The sequence below is a fragment of the Schistocerca nitens genome, chromosome 8 (assembly GCF_023898315.1).
Source record: "Schistocerca nitens isolate TAMUIC-IGC-003100 chromosome 8, iqSchNite1.1, whole genome shotgun sequence".
In the NCBI taxonomy this organism is placed as follows: Eukaryota; Metazoa; Arthropoda; class Insecta; order Orthoptera; family Acrididae; genus Schistocerca; species Schistocerca nitens.
Genome location: NC_064621.1, coordinates 533547397 through 533569533, shown reverse-complemented (window position 1 = coordinate 533569533; position 22137 = coordinate 533547397). Strand labels below are relative to the sequence as shown.

The window sequence follows — 22137 nt, the reverse complement described above, 5'->3', positions numbered from 1 at the left end:
TGTTAAGAGTCCTGGGACGGGATCATACATGATGAAGTCAGACAATTCATGGAGGCCTTCCCCCAGGTAATCACTGTGATTAAAAATGACACATGTGGAACCTTTGTTTGCAGGTAGAAGGATTAGTTCAGGATCTGGTTTGATACTGTGTTTGGGTATTCTGAGGAATGTGAGAAGGATGGTGAGGCCAAGCTGGAGGTAAGGAATTCCTGGAAGTGACCAAGATGTGGTTAGGTGGGATGGTGGGGGACATGGCTGAGGGGAGAGGCAGAAAGAGGATCATTATTGGATGAGGGTATGAACTGGGGGAGGCAGGGTTAAATGTTGGGACTAGGTGATCTTTGGTTGGAGGCACTGGTAGCAGACAAGTGTTTCCATCGCAGTGATCAGGAGAAGGAAAGCAGGTCTTTGACAAGTCCAGTCAAGTTAAATTTAACCACCTTAACATTATAATGAACCCAAGGCATCAGACTTCTGGATGTGCATCAGTGCTTGTGAGTGGTCTGGCTTTTCCATGCTGTGGGAGAGGATGCTCCATGTGTGGATGAACTCTTCAGATTCGCGAAACTTGATTACAGCACACTGTTTCTCAGGCACAGTCATAGTTACATTACACACCATCACTTTACAAGCTACAATTTTGAGCCCTCTACAGGCAGATGGTTGCAACTTGCATCAGCAAAGCAGGAAAGTCAACCAAGTAACATGCGTGACATGTAATACCTCAACTAATACCGAGAACAGAATAAAAAATTCGAAGGAATTACTTTTCATCACATCCTCTTACATTACTCAAAATGTTGAGGTGACGAAGAAACTAATTCTTGCTAAAAATTTTACTAATGACATGTAAAGTTCTGCTATGTACTATAAACTGAAAGATTTCTTCGAAGAAAGGAATATGTCTTCAACAAATATATATGCATTTACAACTTATGCAACTGCATCCACGGTTGGTCAATAGCATGGACGTCCACTTAATATCTGTTATTTCTAAACCTAAAACCTTAAATGAGAAACTGAATGTCTCTCTGTGCTTAGTATATAGGAATGTGTGACTATTACACAGTGAGAAGATACACAGAGTGAAACACTGTCTGGGGGCAACATGTAGACTGCATGGTCTCTTTGTGACCGGGATGGGTAGCAGTAGCCACTGCTGGAGGCATCACCAATGGAGACGGAGACACCTCATCGTGTCTTCTACGAAGTAACGTGTAACCAATACCACAAAGGTTTGTATACGAGGTGAACTAATTCATGGAATACAGTAATGCTTTAAAAGTATACTGATTGCAGCTAAGTGCAGTTAAAACTTCCTGGGAGATTAAAATTGTGTGCCGGAGTGTGACTCGAGCTTTGGCCCTTTTCCTGTTGCAGGCAAGTACTCTATCGACAGAGGAACCCAATCATGACTTACAACCCATCCTCACAATTTTACTTCTGCCAGTACCTCATCTCGTACCTTGCCTGTGAAAGGCAAAGGTCCTGAGTTTGAGACTCAGTCTGGCACACAGTTTAAATCTGCCAGGACATTTCATATCATGCACACTCCACTGCAGTGTGAAAATTTCATTATTTACAATTGTATTTCATTTCTACTTCAATTCAAAAAACACTTTAAAGATACACAAATGTACAGATAAAAGTACATTTCCTGTGACTATTCACAGTGTTTCAATTAAGATGACTTGAGGTGGTGATGGCGGACATGAGGAAGAGAGGGGGGAGGGGTGCAGGAAGAGGGAGGTAGCCCAGAGGGGGGCTCAGCACCGGCCACCATTCCATGACATCAACGGAGTGCTGAGACAAGGAAAGGTTGAGAACCACTGCTCTAAGCAGTAACTCTCACACTACTTAGTATGTCGATACTATATCTGCCAGCTTCCAGATAGACAAAACAGTAAATCTAACTCGAAAGGTACAAACCTGTTTAAAATAAAATTATTTTGAGAAAACAAATAATTTAATAGTAAAGGAGAACATTCACTGATAGTGGAGGTGATGAGTCGTCAACGAGCAGATAAAAAGGAATGAAAACTTGCTAGCTTTCAGACAAATCCTTTACTCAACTTGTGTGTGTGTGTGTGTGGGGGGGGGGGGGGGGCAGCTCACATGTTTATTGTAGCTCATTTAAGGATTCATTTGAAGGTAGTGAAGTTTTCATTCCTTTTATGTGCCTGTTGAGGTCTCAATGCTTCCATTATTTAGTGAGTGGTATTTACATTCTGCTAGCACTTTCCTTATCATTTTGAGAAAGAGAATTTAACTGTTACGGTAGGGAAAACACATGTCATTCACTATAAAGCAAGCGTACCATATAAACAAAATGATGTGAAGTGGGAATTCAATGGAACAACCTGTGTGGTATGTAAGGTATGACAAGCTGTCATGGAAAAGGTAAGCTGGTCATATATGTAATAAAATAACATTCAGCCTATGTCAAGAATTTTGCACTCATTACGTACAAATTAAGAGATGTAAATTTTGACAGCTGTATCTTTTTCTGCCCTGTGAAACAGAATTGTGAGTGGCACCAAACAAATTAATACAAAAAGGGTTCTTATATTACAAAAATTGGCCACAAGTATTATAGGAAAATCTACATATATACATACAGGGTGGTCCATTGATAGTGACCAGGCCAAATATCTCACGAAATAAGCATCAAACGAAAAAACTACAAAGAACGAAACTTGTCTAGCTTGAAGGGGGAAACCAGATGGTGCTATGGTTGGCCCACTAAATGATGCTGCCATAGGTCAAACGGATATGAATTGCGTTTTTTTAAATAGGAACCCCCATTTTTTATTACATATTCGTGTAGTACATAAAGAAATATGAATGTTTTAGTTGGACCACTTTTTTCACTTTAGATAGATGGTGCTGTAATAGTCACAAACGTATAAGTATGTGGTATCATGTAACATTCTGCCAGTGCGGACGGTATTTGCTTCATGATACATTACCCATGTTAAAATTGACCGTTTACCAATTGCAGAAAAGGTAGATATCGTGTTGATGTATGGCTATTGTGATCAAAATGCCCAACGGGCATGTACTATGTATGCTGCTCGGTATCCTGGATGACATCATCCAAGTGTCCGGACCGTTCGCCGGATAGTCACGTTATTTAAGGAAACAGGAAGTGTTCAGCCACATGTGAAACATGAACCACGACCTGCAACAAATGATAACGCCAAAGTAGGTGTTTTAGCTGCTGTCGCGGCTAATCTGCACATCAGTAGCAGACAAATTGTGCGAGAATCGGAAATCTCAAAAACATCGGTGTTGAGAATGCTACATCAACAAATGATTGCACCTGTACCATATTTCTTTGCACCAGGAATTGCATGGCGATGACTTTTAATGTCATGTACAGTTCTGCCACTGGGCACAAGAGAAATTAGGGGACAATGAGAGATTTTTTGCACGTGTTCTATTTAGCAATGAAGCGTCATTCACCAACAGCGGTAACATAAACCGGCATAATATGCACTATTGGGCAACAGAAAATCCACGATGGCTGCGATAAGTGGAACATCAGCGACCTTGGCGGGTTAATGTATGGAGCGGCATTATGGGAGGAAGGATAATTGCCCCCCCCCCCCCCCATTTTATCAAAGGCAATCTAAATGGTGCAATGTATGCTGATTTCCTACGTAATGTTCTACAGATGTTTCATTGCATGACAGAATGGCGATGTACTTCCAACATGATGGATGTCCGGCACATAGCTCGCGTGCGGTTGAAGCGGTATTGAATAGCGTATTTCATGACAGGTGGATTGGTCGTCAAAGCACCATACCATGGCCCGCACGTTCACCGGACCTGATGTCCCCGGATTTCTTTCAGTGGGGACAGTTGAAGGATATTTGCTATCGTGATCCACCGACAACGCCTGACAACATGCGTCAGCGCATTGTCAATGCATGTGCGAACATTACGGAAGGCGAACTACTCGCTGTTGAGAGGAATGTCGTTACACGTATTGCCAAATGCATTGAGGTTGATGGGCATCATTTTGAGCATTTATTGCGTTAATGTGGTATTTACAGGTAATCACGCTGTAACAGCATGCATTCTCAGAAATGATAAGTTCACAAAAGTACATGTATCACATTGGAACAACAGAAATAAAATGTTCAAACATACCTACATTCTGTATTTTAGTTTAAAAAACCTACCTGTTACTAACTGTTCATCTAAAATTGTGAACCATATGTTTGTGACTATTACAGCACCATCTATCACAAAGCGAAAAAAGTGGTCCAACTAAAACATTCATATTTCTTTATATACTACACGAATATGTAATAAAAAATGGGGGTTCCCATTTAAAAGAACGCAGTTGATATCTGTTTGTCCTATGGGAGCGCCATCTAGCGGGCCAACCATAGTGCCATCTGGTTTCCCCCTTCAAGCTAGACAAGTTTCGTTCTTTGTAGTTTCTCCGTTTGACGCTTATTTTGTGAGATATTTGGCCTGGCCACGATCAATGGATCACCATGTATATTTCGAAAAGTTAGATTGGTGAAGGAAGATACAGAAATAATTAGTCAGATTACCATTGTTCATAACCCCAATACCAGGTACATAATGTATTTGGACTTCTTAGCAGAACATCCATATTGACAGCTACAAACTAACTGAAAATATTGGTTGGGTGAAAAAATAAGCAGAACAGGCAACTTAACTACAGGATGATTCAAAAGTAGCTGTACACACTTCATGGGTCTAATGCATGCATCAAAATAAGAATAAAATGTCAAATAAAGTTTTGTCCAAAATTGCTTTATTTCAGAGTTATGCGACATAGTAGGGATCACATGTGCAACAGAAACAACGCAAAATTAATTCTTTCAGAAAGCAACAACAAAAAGGCACTCAAAATTCAACTCAACTGTGTACTATATGTTTACCTTAAGACATGTTCAAAATGATGCCTTGTAGGCTAAGACAGTGACGGGCTCGACTTTGGAATGTTACAGGCTCTGTTTTGCACACTTGAAAAGCTATTTTAAATTTGCTGCTGTAGTTGTGCTAGAAACATCATACACAAGCTCCTTGAGAAGGGTCCAAAGGTAGAGCTTCAGGGACTGATATACAGAGACCTGGCGACCCAAGCAACTGGTCCTATACAACCCTGTCCACTTATCAGGATAGTCAACTTTGAGATACTCTATTGCCTCCCACTGTTGACAAAGTAACATTAGTCGATATGCAGGCGAACACAACATGCCAAAAGCCTGTACAGCCCATGATGTAACATATGACACTAAGCATCATAACTAAAAAATAAAGCAGTTTCAGACAAACACTTATTTAACATTTTACCTCATTTTGATCCATACATTACATGCAGGAAGTATGTACAGTTACTTTTGAATCTTCCTCCATAAATGCACCTAAATCTTGGAATTGGCACAACCAGCAATTTAAGAATTAATGTTGTCTTAGCTGTAAACATAGTGATGAATATAATACAAACAACTACTGTCCTTTAGTTTGATATATCATACTACGAACTGAAATATTGTGACATACTACACAAATATTTCCAGTGTGCAATAAACACTACATACACTGATGAGTCAAAACATTATGACCATCTGCTTAATAGCTTGTTTGTCCTTCTTTGGAACAATATATATCACTGACTCTGCATATCAGGGATCCAACAGTTTCTTGGTAGGTTTGTGGAGGTACGTGGCATTATATGTCTACACACAGGTCATGTAATTCCCGTACCCACATATGTGGTGGTGATGGCACCCAATAGTAACCCAGATGGGTTCCACAGGATTTACATCAGGTGAATTTGGTCACTGAGTCATCAACATGAGTTCACTATAATGCTCCTAAAACCACTGTGGCATGGTTCTGGCTCAAACCACTGTAGCAAGGTTCTGGCTCTGAGATACGGGCAATCATAAAGATGACATCACCGTTGGGGATGACATCAAGCATGAAGGGTGTCTATGATTACTACCACAGATCCCATGCCAGTGCACACAGGTCCCATGCAAGCCCAGGAGAATGTCTCCCACAGCATAACACTACTCCCACCAGCCTCTGTCCGCAGCATGCTGCACATTTCGAGCCACTGTTCACCTTGATAACAGCATTTGTGGAGACGATTGGCAACCTAGCGTAGCAAACATGTGATTCACCCGAAGAGTCGACATGTTTCCAATGATCGACGGTTGAATCTTGATGGTCCCATGTCCACTGCAATCTTAATTGCTGATGTCGTTGGTTCACCATGCGACACGCAGGGGTGGTCAGCTACGGAGCTCCACATTCAAGAACGAATGATGAACGGTGCACTCCAGAACATTTCTGTGTGTACCAGCACTGTGCTCTTCTGACAGAGATGCCACAGATAACCATCTACCCTACTTTATAGAGCAGACAATCCTCCAAATCTCACGTTCTGTGAAGAGTCGAGTACATAAAACCATTTAGCACCTAGTGGAAGTTTCACTGTCCTCCTACCTCTTTCCATAAATGCTGACGACAGTAGCACGTGAATATTGGACCAGCTTCGCCATTTTTGAGATACTTGTTGACATGCTCTGCATAATAATGATTTCCTCTTTCCCAAAGCAACTATATCTCAATGGATTCCCCATTTGCAGCCCATATCTTTGCTAGGGTGATCCCCCATCCATGTCTGCTCTGCTTACATACTTCCGTTACTGCACCACATGCCCACAGCGCCACCAGGTGGCATCCAATGTCGCAGTGAACAGTGGTCATAATTTTTTGGCCGATCAGTGCATGTACTACAACTTTGGCATTGCCCATGCATGTAAAATTACATTTAATATCTGTACATAAGAACTGTGAGACAGGGAAAAACTTTCTGCCTAGCAAAGAAATGGGAGTTGATATTAACGCAATTTTGTTTTTGTTATGTTGATACATGTTGCCCAATAATGCAAGTCAAACATTAATTTTATTTGCAGAATAGATTTTTTAATGTGGTTTATAAACTAGAGTACCACACTTTGTTTTATGTAGTTTGTAACTTATAACCAATAGTTATTCACCCAAAGTTAGTGAAAGTTTTAAGTAGCATGCTATTCCATTTTCAACAGTTAACAAATGGGTGGCTACATTCAAATGTGGCTTTACATATGAGGAGTGAAATTAATAAACTACTTATTTAACTTAATGAATCAGAGTTGTCTCACTCCTCAAAGACATGAACTGGAGTGGTGAACACAGTGCTCCTGACATGAATGAAGAATGCTGTACATTGTGTTTATCTTATTTTACTACTGTTTACCATCTCTCCTCACCCCCCTTCAGTTTGTCAGACAAATGCTTTGTGTTTGACGGTGTGTGGCTACAATACTCAAAGAATTATTTAATGAACTTTGGCATATACATTTACATGCCTATCACACATTTCACCGCTTAAATGAAAATATGTTTATCTTAGCATCTGTGGAGGAAACATTAGCATCTCTCTCTCTCTCTCTCTCTCTCTCTCTCTCTCTCTCTCTCTCTCTCTCTTTCTTTTTGTAAAAAGACTGATGAGCCAAAACAATATGCCCACCTGTTTAATAGTTTGTTGGTCCACCTTTGGAATGCATATACAGTGATTTTGTGTGTGTGTGTGTGTGTGTGTGTGTGTGTGTGTGTGTGTGTGTGTGTAGCATGGATTCCACAAATCTTCGCTAGGTTTCTGGATGTACAAAGCACAAATTGTCAATTCATAGTTTCCGCAGTTCCATTAAATTAAAGGCCAGCAGTTCGTGGATGCAGAGCTGTCACTTGATAGCATCCTAGATGCACTCCATCAGGTTCAGATCAGGATGATTTGGTGGTCGAATATGAACATGGGTTTTTGCTACTCATAGATGTTCAACAGTAAACTACTGTAGCAGTATGTGGATGTTCACCTGCAACCTATTAATGAGGCTTATCGAAAGTTAAACAATAGTGCACTGGCCACATAAATGGGTATATGGGGTGGGGGGGGTGGGGGGGTGGGGGGGGGTGGGGGTTGTGAAAGCAAACAACTGTGTAACGCAAATGTGCACGAGTTGGCTACATCATTTACAGTAGACGGTACTATACTTCCTCCCCAATTTTTTCAGCCAGTATGTCAACACCGAGGACAACAAATGAAGAAACAAAGCAGGGAACATCGTCACATATGCTAAATGGCATGCTCCGAAACACTGGTGCCTGCACCAGCACTATACCCTGCTGCTAGATCTGCCTGTCCCACTTACAGCGTGAGTGAGCCTCCCATGTACATGTTTTTCTGATGATGTGTGGATATCCAACACCTTGTCACTCACTTGCGGTTTCACTATTCTTCAACCACCATGTGAACAGATGATCAGCTTCACTGTTTCCAAGATGCTTGTTCTCAAAGAAGTGGCAGCTAATAACAATCTGTCTTTTGTCAAAGTTCTTCACATCTATGAATTTCTCCATTTGTGGCCAGTATGCTCTCTAGAATGATTCCCAATTCATCTTTTCTCCACTGACATTCTTACCTTATCGTGTCACATGCCCACAAAACTGTCAGGCAGCATTCAATCTCAGATTGAGCAGTTCTCACAATGTTTTGGCTCAACAGTGTGTGTTTATGAAATGTTGTGTATCCTTGAACACCTCCTCACCAAGAAATGAAAAGTGTATCTAATTTAATTAGCACATGAATGACTGACCTTTTCCATCTGGTGCTTCCTGATCAGCTTGCGGAAGATCAGTTTCCCATTCCTTCCACACAAACCAGCGTAAATCTTGTTCAGGTTCATGCAGCCTTTGAAAAATAAATTGAATACACTTGCAGTAAACTGTTGCAAACAGGCAATAGTTGTGCTGCTCAGGGAAATGATTCTATACACAACAAATCTGTTATAATCAAACAAGGAAAATCCAGGATTGAATAATGCAATATTATGAAAAGGATACATTACTACTCATAATATAATGGAGATCCTGTGCAGATAGCACATCAAAAAGACTTCGGCACAAGTGGGATTTTGGCTGAAAAGGCCTTAATCAGAACTTGACAAAACACACACACACACACACAAATGATGCAACTCACACACCTGTGTTTGCATGAGGGTGTGTGTGTGTGTGTGTGTGTGTGTGTGTGTGGAGGGGGGGGGGGGAGAGGGGGGGGGCACATGCGCATGTAGTCTAATTCCGATGAAGGCCTTTTTGGCTGAAAGCTTACTTGGTTGACAGCATTTTTGTTGTGCATATCTGTGACTCAGCATCTCTGCTATATGGGGAGTAGTAATATAGCCTTTTCATAATATTGCAAATTTGTTATAATCATAGTCACAAAGCAAACAGCTACAAGGTACTCTGTTTAAAGTGCAAAATGAGCATGATTCATGACCTATCACAGAAAGAGACAAAAAAGACTAGTTTGAATTTATGGTTCAACTGCTTCAGGAAGAAATTCATATGCCTCATAACAAATTTTCAAAAATGCCAATAACACAGGCAAATGTTTGATGATATATTGGTCTTTGCTGGGCACCATTATACAACAAGACTGTTAAACATTTACACTCTGCTTTCTTAACTGAAAGATTAGTCATAGTTGTTTCTTTCCAGGATAGCTGCTGCTGATGGATACCACAAACTTAGACTTTCTTCATGAGACAACTTTTGCTAAACTGAATAATAGTGATGTACTGATATCACATAAATAATTTTAGCTAAATAACTGAAAATATGGAATATGTCCAACAAGTAGCTAGTAATATGTTGAGGAAGATGTACATTAGTTACAGTTATTACAATATTTTTTAAAAATTCTTGCTGATTTTACTGCATATAGACATTTGTGCGATAAAACTGTATTTACAATTTTTGAATCAGTATTTTGTGCCTTTTGAATAATAATTTAAGCTTCATGCCTAATTCACATCATGCACACTGTATTGCAATACACAGGGTGATCCTTATTAATGTTTAAAAATCCCCAAAATGACATTGATGGTGCTGAGACAAGTAATTTAATATAAGACACACGGGGTCACAAATGTCTGGAAACACCCCAAAAATGGATGAGAAAGGTTGAATGTGTAATGTCACCAGATGATGTGCCACATTGCATGTGCAGTGGCTGGGCTTTGGCATGAAGGGCTGATTGAGCAATGCAACAGTTGCATTCGAGCTAACAGTGCAAATTTCGAATATCCTTTGTAAATGTTAACTGTTGTAAATGTAGAAGTTACACAATTATTGTCCTCGCTGCAGCCAAGTAAAAGCTGTTCTTATTTTGTTTTTTTTTATGATGAAAACAACATGCTAGTAGGGAAGTAAACAGTGACATCACTAAAGACTGAGATTAGAAGGCTGGTATTTCTCCATAACTTATCAACATCAAAACATAAAGAATATGATTCAGAGTGACCAAATTGTGAACAGCTTTTGTAAATGGGTAATGTGACATAATTTTTTCCCATCAGCTTCCTTTTGATCTTTCCTCCTCAAAATTGAGGAGGTGCCATTTTCAAGCACTGCTTATATTTTAGCCAATACGGTACATACTGAGCAGCTCTCTCTACTCTTTCCACTATTTGACACTATAGTAATGGCACTACAAGTGAACTATTAAAACTTCACTAGAATTCAAAACCATCATGACAGCAAAAACAGCCAAGTCAGATCATGGTGCCAGGATAGTGCAACATTCTGTAGTGGCATTAAAATACATTCTTTGTAACAGCAGTCTTAATTGACAGCAGATGAAAAATGAGATTCAAAGCATAAAATATTTTTACACAATTGATTGGCAATTGTTAGATTTGGCAAATTCCAGTATTTCTTCCCTTCACTTTTATTTCTCCCCACAAATCTCTAGCAGGTTGATGTGCAATTAAAACTTGACTCCACCATATAACATTTGATGAAAATTATAATTGTTAAAACAGGCTCTACCTGATATATGTGATGTCCTTGACTGCTGCTCCAACTGCACTCTTGACTTTCTGCAGTGCACTGCACCACTGTTGGTCAACAAGACTGTGTGCACAGGATGACAATGAAGGTCGAAAGAATGTTCCCCAAAGATCTGCACCCTGTGGAACGAGTAGTGATCGGCAAATAGCAGCATGGTCCTGAGAAATGGCTGCATGCCCTGCCCTGACAGCAGCTAGACCTCTCAAAGTGCGCACCAGTTTTAGCAGCATCGTTACTTCTTGAGACACATACTCTCGTGTAGCATCCACCCATGAAGATAATGACTCTTTGATTAATCCTGGCAGAAGAGGATCCACCTGCTGAGGTGATGATGGCCTACAAGTAATAATTCAATTACATCCTAGTTCAAAGGTCATCAAGCAACTAAATAGCAACACGTCATCTAACATAAAAAAGAAATACTATTATGGTAACGGAAATTACAGGTTGGAAACAAACAAAACTGACGCTACAAAATCACTCACCTATAGCGGACTGATGTGTGGCACAATGCCATGCATACTACCACAGATACATTACTAACTTCACAGTAATTTCCCTTTATGCACACACACACACAACTTTGGGTGGGAAAGTGGGCTGCTTAATCCAGAGAAGGAACACAGTAGCTAATACAATTTGGTATGTTGTAACTGACCTACATAACATATGAAAAACATACACACAGATATAAAATTTGCAACTTTAGTACTTTCCCAAAAGTGCCTTGATTTTTTGATACTAATTAGTGAAATTAGCTTTTCCAGTATTTTGCCTTTTATTCTGACATGCTATTCCACTATTAATGAATGTGACTTATGCAAATGAAGCTTTTGCTCTGCATAAAAAGTCATAACTGCAGTTGCAGTTAGTGTTCTCTGTTGAGGACTACGTAGATCATACAGAAAAGGGCAAATTCTGAACTAAATTTAGTTCCCAATAGCATTGTTGCCCTGTACTGCACCCAAAACTAGTTTCACTTGTTATTAATGACTTTACTGGCCCACTAATTGTTCACTCTACAGCTATGAGACAGCAAATTCTGATGGCATTTAGGTGGCAGTTACTAACACTAAACCATTATTGGCTGTTATTCTTTCATGTGACAGCAATTCACATAGCGAGGAAATTGTTCATTTGTTTATCACACGCATTGATAAAGTATTCTTGCTTTAACAGGAGATAAATTACAAGGTACAGTAAAGCTGTCATCAACCTTTATGTTACTTTGAACACCACGGTGCTTTACTACACATGGTCCTACTGGAGGTGTTATGACCTTACCTTCCACCAATCTTTGAACAGACTTTCCATTCATGTGTAAGGGGATCCACATTTTAACATGACTCACAAAGCAAAGTGCACCACAGAGTTTTTTGCATTACCAAAAATTGCTTGAGGTGAAATAAATTATAAGTGACAGTTTAAAATTCTGGGAGTGACTGGAGATTTGACTTGTGATCTCTGGATCCACAGTCTGACACTTAAATGCTGAGCCACAGATAAGGAATATGGGAATAATAATGAAACTTCCGGACAGATTAAAACTGTGCCAGACTGAAACTCGTGCTCGGGAGCTTTGTCTCCCATGGGCAAGTACTCTACTGACTGAGCTACCCATGCACGACTCCCAGCCTGTCCTTACAGATCTACTTCCGCTGGTATCTTATCTTCTACTTTCCAAACTTTGCAGAAGCTCTTCGCCGAAATTTGCAAGACTAGCACTACAAACAAATGACTTACCCACAAACAGCGGGATGTTTTCAGAACGAGATTTTCACCCTGCAGCGGAGTGTCGTTGATATGAAACTTGCTGGCACATGAAAACTGTGTGCTGGATTGAGACTTGAACTCAGGCCCTTTGCCTTTTACGGGCAAGTGATCTACCAACTGAGCTACCCAAGTACGACTCCAGACCTGTCCTCAGAGTGAAAATCTCACTCTGCAAACATCCCAAGGCTCTGGCTAAGCCATGTCTCAACAATATCCTTTCTTACAGGAGTGCTAGTCTTGCAAGTTTCGCAGGAGCTTCTGTGAAGTTTGGAAGGTAGGAGATGAGAACTGGAGGAAGTAAAGCTGTGAGGATGGGTCGTGAGTCATGCTCGAGTATCTCAGTCAGCAGAGCACTTACCCAGGATAGGCAAAGATCCCAAGTTTGAGTCTCAATACATTATAAAGTTTTAATCTGCTAGTAAGTTTCATATCAGTGACATTCCGCTGCAGAGAGAAAAATCTCATTCAGGGAATAATAATAATAATAATAATAATAATAATAATATTAAGCAAAGAAAACAATTTATTTATCCACCATCTAATGAAATCAACATCACTACCAATGTTCTTCAGTCATGCACACTGATATGAGCTCTGATAATATATGGAAGTTCTGTGACCGCGCGACTTCTCCAGGACATAATTCAACCAACTTAAGAACCTAACGACACACTGAAATATAATCTACCAACGATGACAATGGAGGAGCTCATCGAAAGCTTGAGGCTGACAAATCTGATGTCAAAAGAACTCCATGAAGCACTTACTCGAAATTATGCTGTGATGGTATTTCATCATGAACAAAATTACTTCTGGAACAACAGTAGTCCAATATAAAAATTGCAAATGTGATAAAAAATTAATCTGTGATAGGGTCAGTGGTAGTGCATATTTGCATATTTGTGGTTAACACAGAGAAAATGAAAATAGTCACACTTGCGCCTCTTTTGAAACATAATGAGATAAGAAAGGAAGATGGCGAGAAAATATATTATCAGGCTACATACCTCCCACTTGCACCCATACTAATGATAGTAAAATAAGGGTACTCTCAATCCCCTGGGTACCCTAAAATCTTTCACAGTTCATTTCTCTTCACCCATGGGAAAAGGAACCCCTGTTCTCACTGGCACACACAGTGTGTGTGTATTAATGCCCACTTCTACTGATCTGCTTGTCTTTACCTTAGTATAAGTGCAAGGAAAGATAATTCAGTACAAAAATATAATCTATTAGAGTGGAGAGCAGTTACGACGGTGGGGCAAGGACGGATGTGCAGAAGCATGTTGAAGCGTACTTACCACGTGTTTCACAGCCATCGTGAAACAGTGGTACTCTTGTCTTCTTTCTGTGCACATCACACTGTGCTTGTAAAGCTTACTGTTTATTTTTATTTCAATACAGTGTCTCATGCTGAATGATTATTGTGCCCTTATATTGTTCATCACGAGTGACGATACGCAATCATGCCAAGTGCTGCACAAACAAAGATGACACTACGAACACCTATTTGAAGATTCGAATTTTGGAAAAATTTTTAAAACGCTGTATCTCTGTAACAGTTCTATACATTTTGTTAGAGTTTTTTTCATTTGAAAGGTAAGTAAATTGCAATAGTATCCTCCGTTTGGACATACCTGTCAAAGTTCTTTTACTGTCACCTTTTGAATAATTTTTATAATTTACGGAAGAAAATTATTTTTCCAAAAATGTCAAGCCAGGAAAAGTTATATTTTTTCTGTTGATTAGTACCATATAGTACCATATTCTCTGTAATGGAGAGCTTCCACTTTTAAGTTTTATTTTAAAAAATCTCTCTCTCTCTCCCGCTCTCTCTTTTACTTTCAAGGGTAGCGTATGTCTTCACTGAAGTTGTTTCTTACTAATTTGTTACAATGTTTATTTCTATTGTCTTTGTTGCAGTTATTTCTTATCACTTTCTTTGTTGCAGTCATTTCTTTCCACTTTCATTGTTGCAGGTATTTCTTACACTTTGTTTTAGTTTCTTGGCAGTTTCTTTGTTGTGGTTGTTAATTGCAGGTTTCTGTATTGTAGTAGTTCTGTGCTAATTTGTTTACTGTAGAGGCTTCTAAGAAATATGAGAGCATTCAGTGATTTCTGTGTTTTCATGAGGAGTTTGCAAGCTAACGCAGTTGCAGTGTGTTTTGTGAAAATGACTGAAATGTCTTCTGGCTGGGGCCACAGGAGAGTGAAGTGTGCTGACTATTTGCTTATCCATAAAAGAGTGAAAAAAAACCCAGACTTTATTCAGGTTGGGAATAAGTATTCTCATCTAAAGACTTTGTTTCAAAGTTAAGATGTTTCCAGTGATGACTTTTTGTGTTCTTTTTTTTTCTGACAGAATAACAACAATGACAGTATCTGAACAAGACGAAGGCTCTCATGGTGCAGATGATGCAGAATTTGCATCAATAGAAGAAGAATTAAATATCCTGAATCAGTCAACTACAGAAGTAGGTGTTAGTCTTATCAAGAAACCGTGGTCGGTGAAGTCGAGTCATAAACTCTACGCATCAAGAAAGCACAAAGAAGTTACTAAAGCTATGGATAAATACACTACAGCAAAACTGACCACACTTTTCAAATTAGAAATTCCATCTTCAAAAGAAAATGAACCAAAGCACTCTTCTACCTCTTGCCAGGAATTTTTCACAAATATCAATTCAGCTGTTGAATATTGTGCATCCCACAGTGAAAAAGTGCAAGTTTTAACTATTATTCCAGAGACATTTTCAACGAAAACAATTTTGAACCATGTTCCATCAGTATCAAAGTACATGGTAAACAAATCAAGAAATGTGAGGCCTGTAAAAGGAGTCTTTGAAAGACCGGATCCCTATTATGATCATCCTGTAGAAGTAGCTCGAGTTCAAATAATGCAGTCATTTTATCCGGAAGATAAATGGGACTGTTCTCACCAGAGTGATAACAAAAAAGACAAGAAGAGGTACATGACTTGCAGCATTAAAGAAACTTTTACAATTTATAAGAGCAACTATACAACTTCACATATTGGAGATCAAAATTTTATGCACTACGATCTAAGCGGGTAGTTCCACACCCACCTAGAGATGTCTGTCTGTGTGTGTGTGTGTAATGTGTGAATTTTGAACTTTATGTGGTAACTCTGAAGAATTTACTGTCCAGGAAGACATAGCAGACAACTATGCAAAAATTACATATGTGCCATCAAAGAATTCCACGTGCAGAAAAAAAAGAATGGTACAAACAAACTACTCCTGTGAAAGGAATTCAGAAGACACATTTTTGGACTCAAAGTGATGGGCAAACTCATATTGCACGCACTTTAAAGAGCAAGAAAGAAGAAATTTCGTTTGTTTGGCCAACACTTCAGAAACAGCAGGATAATATTCAGATTCACAACCTGAGAAGGGGGATGTTTGTGGTGTGTGTGTATGACGGTAACTGGTGGATTGCACAGATATAGACACCAGTTATGAGTTAAACAAAACTGTAGTGAACTTTATGCTGCCGCATGGATCAGCTGCTGGATATAGGCTTCCACCTGAAGGACAGCAACAATGCCATCGTGCTCACTTCCTGTTCACAATGTTTTGAAGATTGTAAGTGCTCCAGTTCTTATTGGTTCACCAGGAAGGCATCACTCTACCAAAGGAAGACACTGAAGCACTGGAACACATTTTTAGTTCATGGACTGGCTAATTTCAGTACTAAACAGAGTGCACAGAAGTTGTATAAATTGAAACCTTTGGACCTTTCACATATATTTTGGAACCATTTAACATGAGTCTTACTCATTTTCAAAACTAAAATTATGTTAAATAATGCTAGGTTTTTATTTTTATGAACCTGTTATGAGATAATGTGGTAATAAAACAGGTTTTATGTATGGCAAAATCAATTGTTTATGAAACCTGTTCAACCTAAAAGTGGAAGTTCTCCTTTTCATGGAATGTAGAACTATATGGTACCAATAAACAGAAAAAAATCAAGTTTTATAAATTAGCATTAAAAAAAATCGATAAATTATAAAGGAAGTACAGAACCCTATAGTAAAAGAACTTTGACAGATGTAGGATTTCTTTGTAATCATAAAGAAATTATCATTCAAATAAAAAAAAAACAACAAAATATCTAGAACTGTTCCAGAGATACAGCATTTTAAATGGAAAGCTGTATCTCGGAGCAGATTTCTTTTTTTTTTTTGGTGGGGGGGGGGGGGGGGGGGGGGAACAAAAAAAAGTGTGTTCCTTACTTAGTCCTTCATTTTAACATATGCTAAACTCAATAACATCTGAGACTATGAAGGTAAGATTTTTTCCTAGCCTGCCTGAACTGATATGGACAACACCTAAAAGAAACAAATGTGGATAAAATGTCAAAAATTGCTGTCACAGAGTGATGACGAAACCTATAAAATGACACTCATTCAATTACTCCCACCCCACTTGCTGTGGTCCAATAGGTGAAGGTACTATATGTGAGATTAAAACAGAAGTAAAAGTACAGAAGAGTTAAAAAGTAAGGCACAAGGAAAGTTAGGTGCCTTTTCTTTTTTTGCAATGTCTAAGCATCATACCACAGAAAATTAACTGCAGATAAGACATGTCAAAAAAAGGGTGTATATTTAGCATACCACAGATGACTCAACCTGCAAGTGTGGACAGAGAGATGCAGGCCATCTTGTAAAATTTCGAGCCCCCCCCCCCCCCCCCCCAAATTCATAATAGTGGATAAGACACAGTGGCACCTCAATCCAAAAGAAGACAGGAACCTGGAATGTCTTTCCTGCTCTTCACACAAGGCATACAGCACTGTTAACAGGAGTTTCTGATCCAAGCAAGATGTCCTCTGCTCTGCCATTCCTTGAGATCTCCAAATTTTACACTGTGTTGTGACTTTAAATGGGAATGCTGCAATTGGGCTCAGAAAGTGTGACATATTTTGTGGCAAGAGTTGCTTCAGTTGTGGTGCAAATGAACATCATTGGCACAGTAGTGGAAAACTTCAAATTACACACACTTAGAAAAGAAGTTATACTGCCACTGTTTACGAATGTGAATTACATATCCATGGTCTTCATGCAACACACAGTACTGTACTCACATACACAGTTTCCGGCAACTGCAAAGCAAGATTGTGTGGACATTAATCATTTGTCTTTCAGGACTCCACACTTGGAGTTCATCACACACATAACAGATGTGCAAGAACAATGTTTGCTCCACTGCAAACTATCAACACTAGCTAACTTACATATTTTTGTAAGAATAATTGTGAATTGTAACTGGAGACCAGTTGTAAACTATGTAATCAAATCCTCTGTTGCATCATTTATATCACTCAGAGAAGCTTCCCCACTTATAATTAAAACCTTGCTTTGCATTCTATACAACTCACATTAACAGAGCATATTTTATGTTGTCCATTAGTTCAATTCTGTTCAATCACTGATGTGAAGTGTGATGCTGATTCATTTCATGGAAGGTGGTTATTTGCCAATGCTGTATCTTGTAGTATGCTAATGTAATAACTAGAAATTAGAGATTTCAAAAATAATTTCCAGAAGTTGGAAAATAAAATAAACTTTAAACTTTTCTATTTACTTTTTTGTGTGTGACAAGTCATACCATGAAATGATAATACCCTCACAATAGTGCAATGATATATTGTCATTACCTGAATTCTAAAATGACTGACGGTAACAATTTAAAGCCAATGGTGTCTCTTAAATCAATGAGACTGATGGATGGAGGAGCATCTTGCCCTACGATTGATTTCAAGATCTGGTAAATAAGTCCTTCGTGCATAACACCATCTTCTAAAGTACCTGAAAGAATAAAGTGCTGTGATACTCAAAAATGTATGTAAAAACAACTTCAATGTTAAAAACAAGAAATGGGGTGGAAAATACATAAGTTGTGGAGATAAGACCACTACTTACCAAATAGAGAGACACTGGGTGTCAAATAGATATTTAGAAGATTAACGTAACTTTGGGATTGACATTCTAATGAGTCACAATTGTAGCTGTCAGTCTCCAGCCAATCATACGTCTACAGCAAATGCAATGTGCTTGCTGTGTTGCTTGTTTAATATGATCATACAGATCACAGTGCCTTGTCAAGACGGGCATAGCTGGCCCTACCTGAATGCATCCACGTTCAAGAAAAAAATAAATTAATAAATAAATGCTTTCCTCATTGCGGTGTGACCCATGTTAGCTTCATTTTGTGTATTTATTGGAATTTCTTTGTACACTGTTCTCCCAACAAACACAAAGTCATCTGTTTCAGGCTCATTATCTGATGTATTGACAGCTATATTGTGCAAGATAAATGCTGCAGCTATATTAACTGCCACACAATTTAGCTTTACTCTGAGTACTAAACTTAAACAGTGAAATTTTTTTTTTTTTTGCCACTTCAATCATTCTTTCATCTGATGATCTGGTTGTCTTGTGGGCTCAATTATAGGTTTGCTCAGCTGCTGTTTCTTTGCTGTGTATTGGGATTATCAGATACTTGCAACACTGGCAGCCACTGTCTGCTAGGTGTACACCTTCTGGAATTTCTTCCGTTTCCAACTCAGAATGTACACCAGAGTTTCCAAAATTGTTGCTGTCATGGGCAGATCCTGGTCATCTAGCTATGCTAATTGAACATCATAGCTTAGCACCTGTGACTGCTTGTTTTTTTAATGGAAATCTCCTGTGATGATTCCTAAATATATCCGCACTTTCAACACCAGGCAGTTTAGTAGGGATACAAATAGAGTTAATAGCATGTGAAACACCAGGAAAACACATTATTTGAACAAAAACACACTGGGGTTTCCTCACATCATTTTCAACTTAGGCATTTTGGTTAATTCTTTCTTAAGTGAGGCAATGCAGGCTGATATTTTCTGCACAATTCAGAAAGCTGTTGCTACAGCTGTCTTACACAAATCACCAATTACCATCTGAATGCTTCCTGTGGCTTAAAATCACATGTACACTGGAGTCAGGACTGGTGTCTTTTCATTGTTTTAGCAGATACCACCTCAGCCTTAGTTTTAACTGCCACATAATATATTTGTTCAAGTGGAACCTCAGCTTAACTTCAATTTCTAGAATGGGTTTGCCATTTCACAGAGCATTTGATGAGTTCATTGGAACTCACTGTCATCCACAGTAGGCAAAATCCGAATACTCATATCTGTCAATAAGTGAAAGGAAACAGTATAATTCACATCATGTAAAGATCTTGCATGCAGAATGCAGCCTAGTGCAGTGGCCCAAAATGTTCATAAAATGGGAATTATGATACGGTTTCAAATCATAAAATTGTTATAATTTCCTTTACGACCAATACAGTAGAGAAAGTAGTATCAAATGAAAAAAAATTATGGTAACTGATCCCATTTTTGAACCTGAAATCCTCTGCACCGCATTCATTTTATCAAAACTACCAGCGGTCCACCAGTTTCATGTCATCCTAGATATTTAGCTCCTGATTGTCTTGTAATCCTTGATCTTCACCTTTCTATGTTGCACCCAAAAAGAGTGGCTTGTGACGCCCATGTGGCTATTGCCGTGCCCTGAATGCAGCAACTATTCTGGACAGTTAACCAGTGCTTCTGTTAAAGAGACCTCAATTATTCTCTGAGTGATGCAACTTTGTAGTGTTCTGTACTGTGCAAAGGCTTTTACGCAAATTTCTGTGGTGAGCAAAGACATTCCAAAGACTGCTATAATCAGTCAACATCGCTTGTTTGAAAATCTTTATATGAAAACTGTTTTGCACAATGCCATTCAGTCATGGCAGGGAGTCATTTACTTTGTGTTGCAGGGACTGTTGTTCTGCTTTGCATTCTTGAATGATATCATCTTTCCAGCCACAGCAGAACAGCATCAGCAACAACTGGTGGAGATTTTCAAACGCCCATAACAGCACGGTGTGGTATTGAAAACTGCTAAGTGTTTTCAGCAAATGTAGATGACTCTTCTGGGCCATCTAATTTTACCTGCAGATTCATTGCTGCTACTACAGAAAGCAGAAGCTATTATCGAGATCCCATGGCTGGAATTTTTACCAACAACATCGACTCCACTCAGCCACACTGCAAAAACCGCTAAATGAGGCACTTAATGGACCAATCCACTGGGCAGATGAGATGAATTTTTAATGCAGTGAAGCACTGAATGTACCACTCACATTAACAGTTAATGCCAGTCAGAGATATACTGGTGAAACGTTTCATCAGGAAGCTGACAGAGCTTGGCAACCGCTTGCCTTCGTGTGAAAGCTCTCCACTCATCTGTAGAAATGCAGTGCTTATGACTGTCACCTCCTGTCTATGTACAAAGCAACCAGGTACTTTTGACAATAGTTGGAGGCCAGAGAATTCAGGATATTTACCCTTCACAAGCTGCTTATCGATGCTTTCCAGCAAAACAACATGCATTCACAAGGCAGTACAACTACCTGGAATTTATTACTCAATTCAGACATGATACCCATGACATTTCTGGTACAAACAACATAGTCACTGACTATCTGTCACAGGTTAACAGTGTGACAAATTTTATCGATTTTGTTCAGCTCACAAAGGCATAGAATGTTATGAACTCCAGAAACAACTGCACAATGTGTTGTCCAGTCTGCAATTACAGTTTGTTGATTTCTCTGGTTCTGATTTCAAATTATATTGTGACATTTCTAGTGGTTGGTCTCATCCACTTCTCCCACCCAGTTTCCGATGACAATTTCAACAGCCTCAACAACGTATGCCATGCTGGTGTTAGAGCACTGACTCAACTGGTGCTGAAACATTTTGTCTGGCCTGGTTTCCAGAACAATTGTCATGAGTGGAGTCATGAATGTCTTCAGTGCCAGTGAAGTAAAACAGCCCATCATGCCCATGCGTACACTGGAGAATTTCCAAATACAAAGATGTGCTCCATACAGGTGCACATCAATACTGTAGATCCACTTCAACCTTCTAATAGTCAACATTATCTACTGACAGGCATTGATCATTTTACTTGTTGGTTAGAAGCTACACCAGTTGGCAACATATCGGCAGAGATGCTAGCCTTTGCCTTCCTTTCAAATTGGGTTTCTTGTTTCGATTGTCTGCAGCACATTACTATGGACTTTGGCTGACAGTAAAAGTCAGAGTTATTTAAGCAATTCGGCAAATTCTGTGACACTCTCCATCACCAGGCAACCAGCTATCACCCAGCGAGCAATGGTATTATTGAACGATGGCACCATACTATAAAGGCTGCATTAATGTCACATAACCCGCTGGACAATTGCAATACCTACGGTCTTAACTTGGCCTTCACACTGTTTATACGAAACAGACTTTGACTCACTGTCAGTAAAGCTCATATTGGTGAAATACTTCATCTGCCCAATG

At 39.2% G+C, this 22137-nt stretch overlaps 1 protein-coding gene across 3 annotated transcripts in view; it reads right to left on the bottom strand.

Annotated features, from left to right (window-relative positions):
- Positions 1–22137, bottom strand: part of LOC126198486 (conserved oligomeric Golgi complex subunit 1) — a 108472-nt gene that overhangs the window by 59868 nt on the left and 26467 nt on the right. For all 3 annotated transcript variants that reach the window (XM_049934857.1, XM_049934856.1, XM_049934858.1), the window contains exons 6-8: positions 18409–18559; positions 10933–11289; positions 8694–8788 (exon numbers count right to left, since the gene is read on the bottom strand). In XM_049934857.1, coding sequence (XP_049790814.1) covers positions 8694–8788; positions 10933–11289; positions 18409–18559 — 603 coding nt within the window. The remainder of the gene's footprint in view (positions 1–8693; positions 8789–10932; positions 11290–18408; positions 18560–22137) is intronic.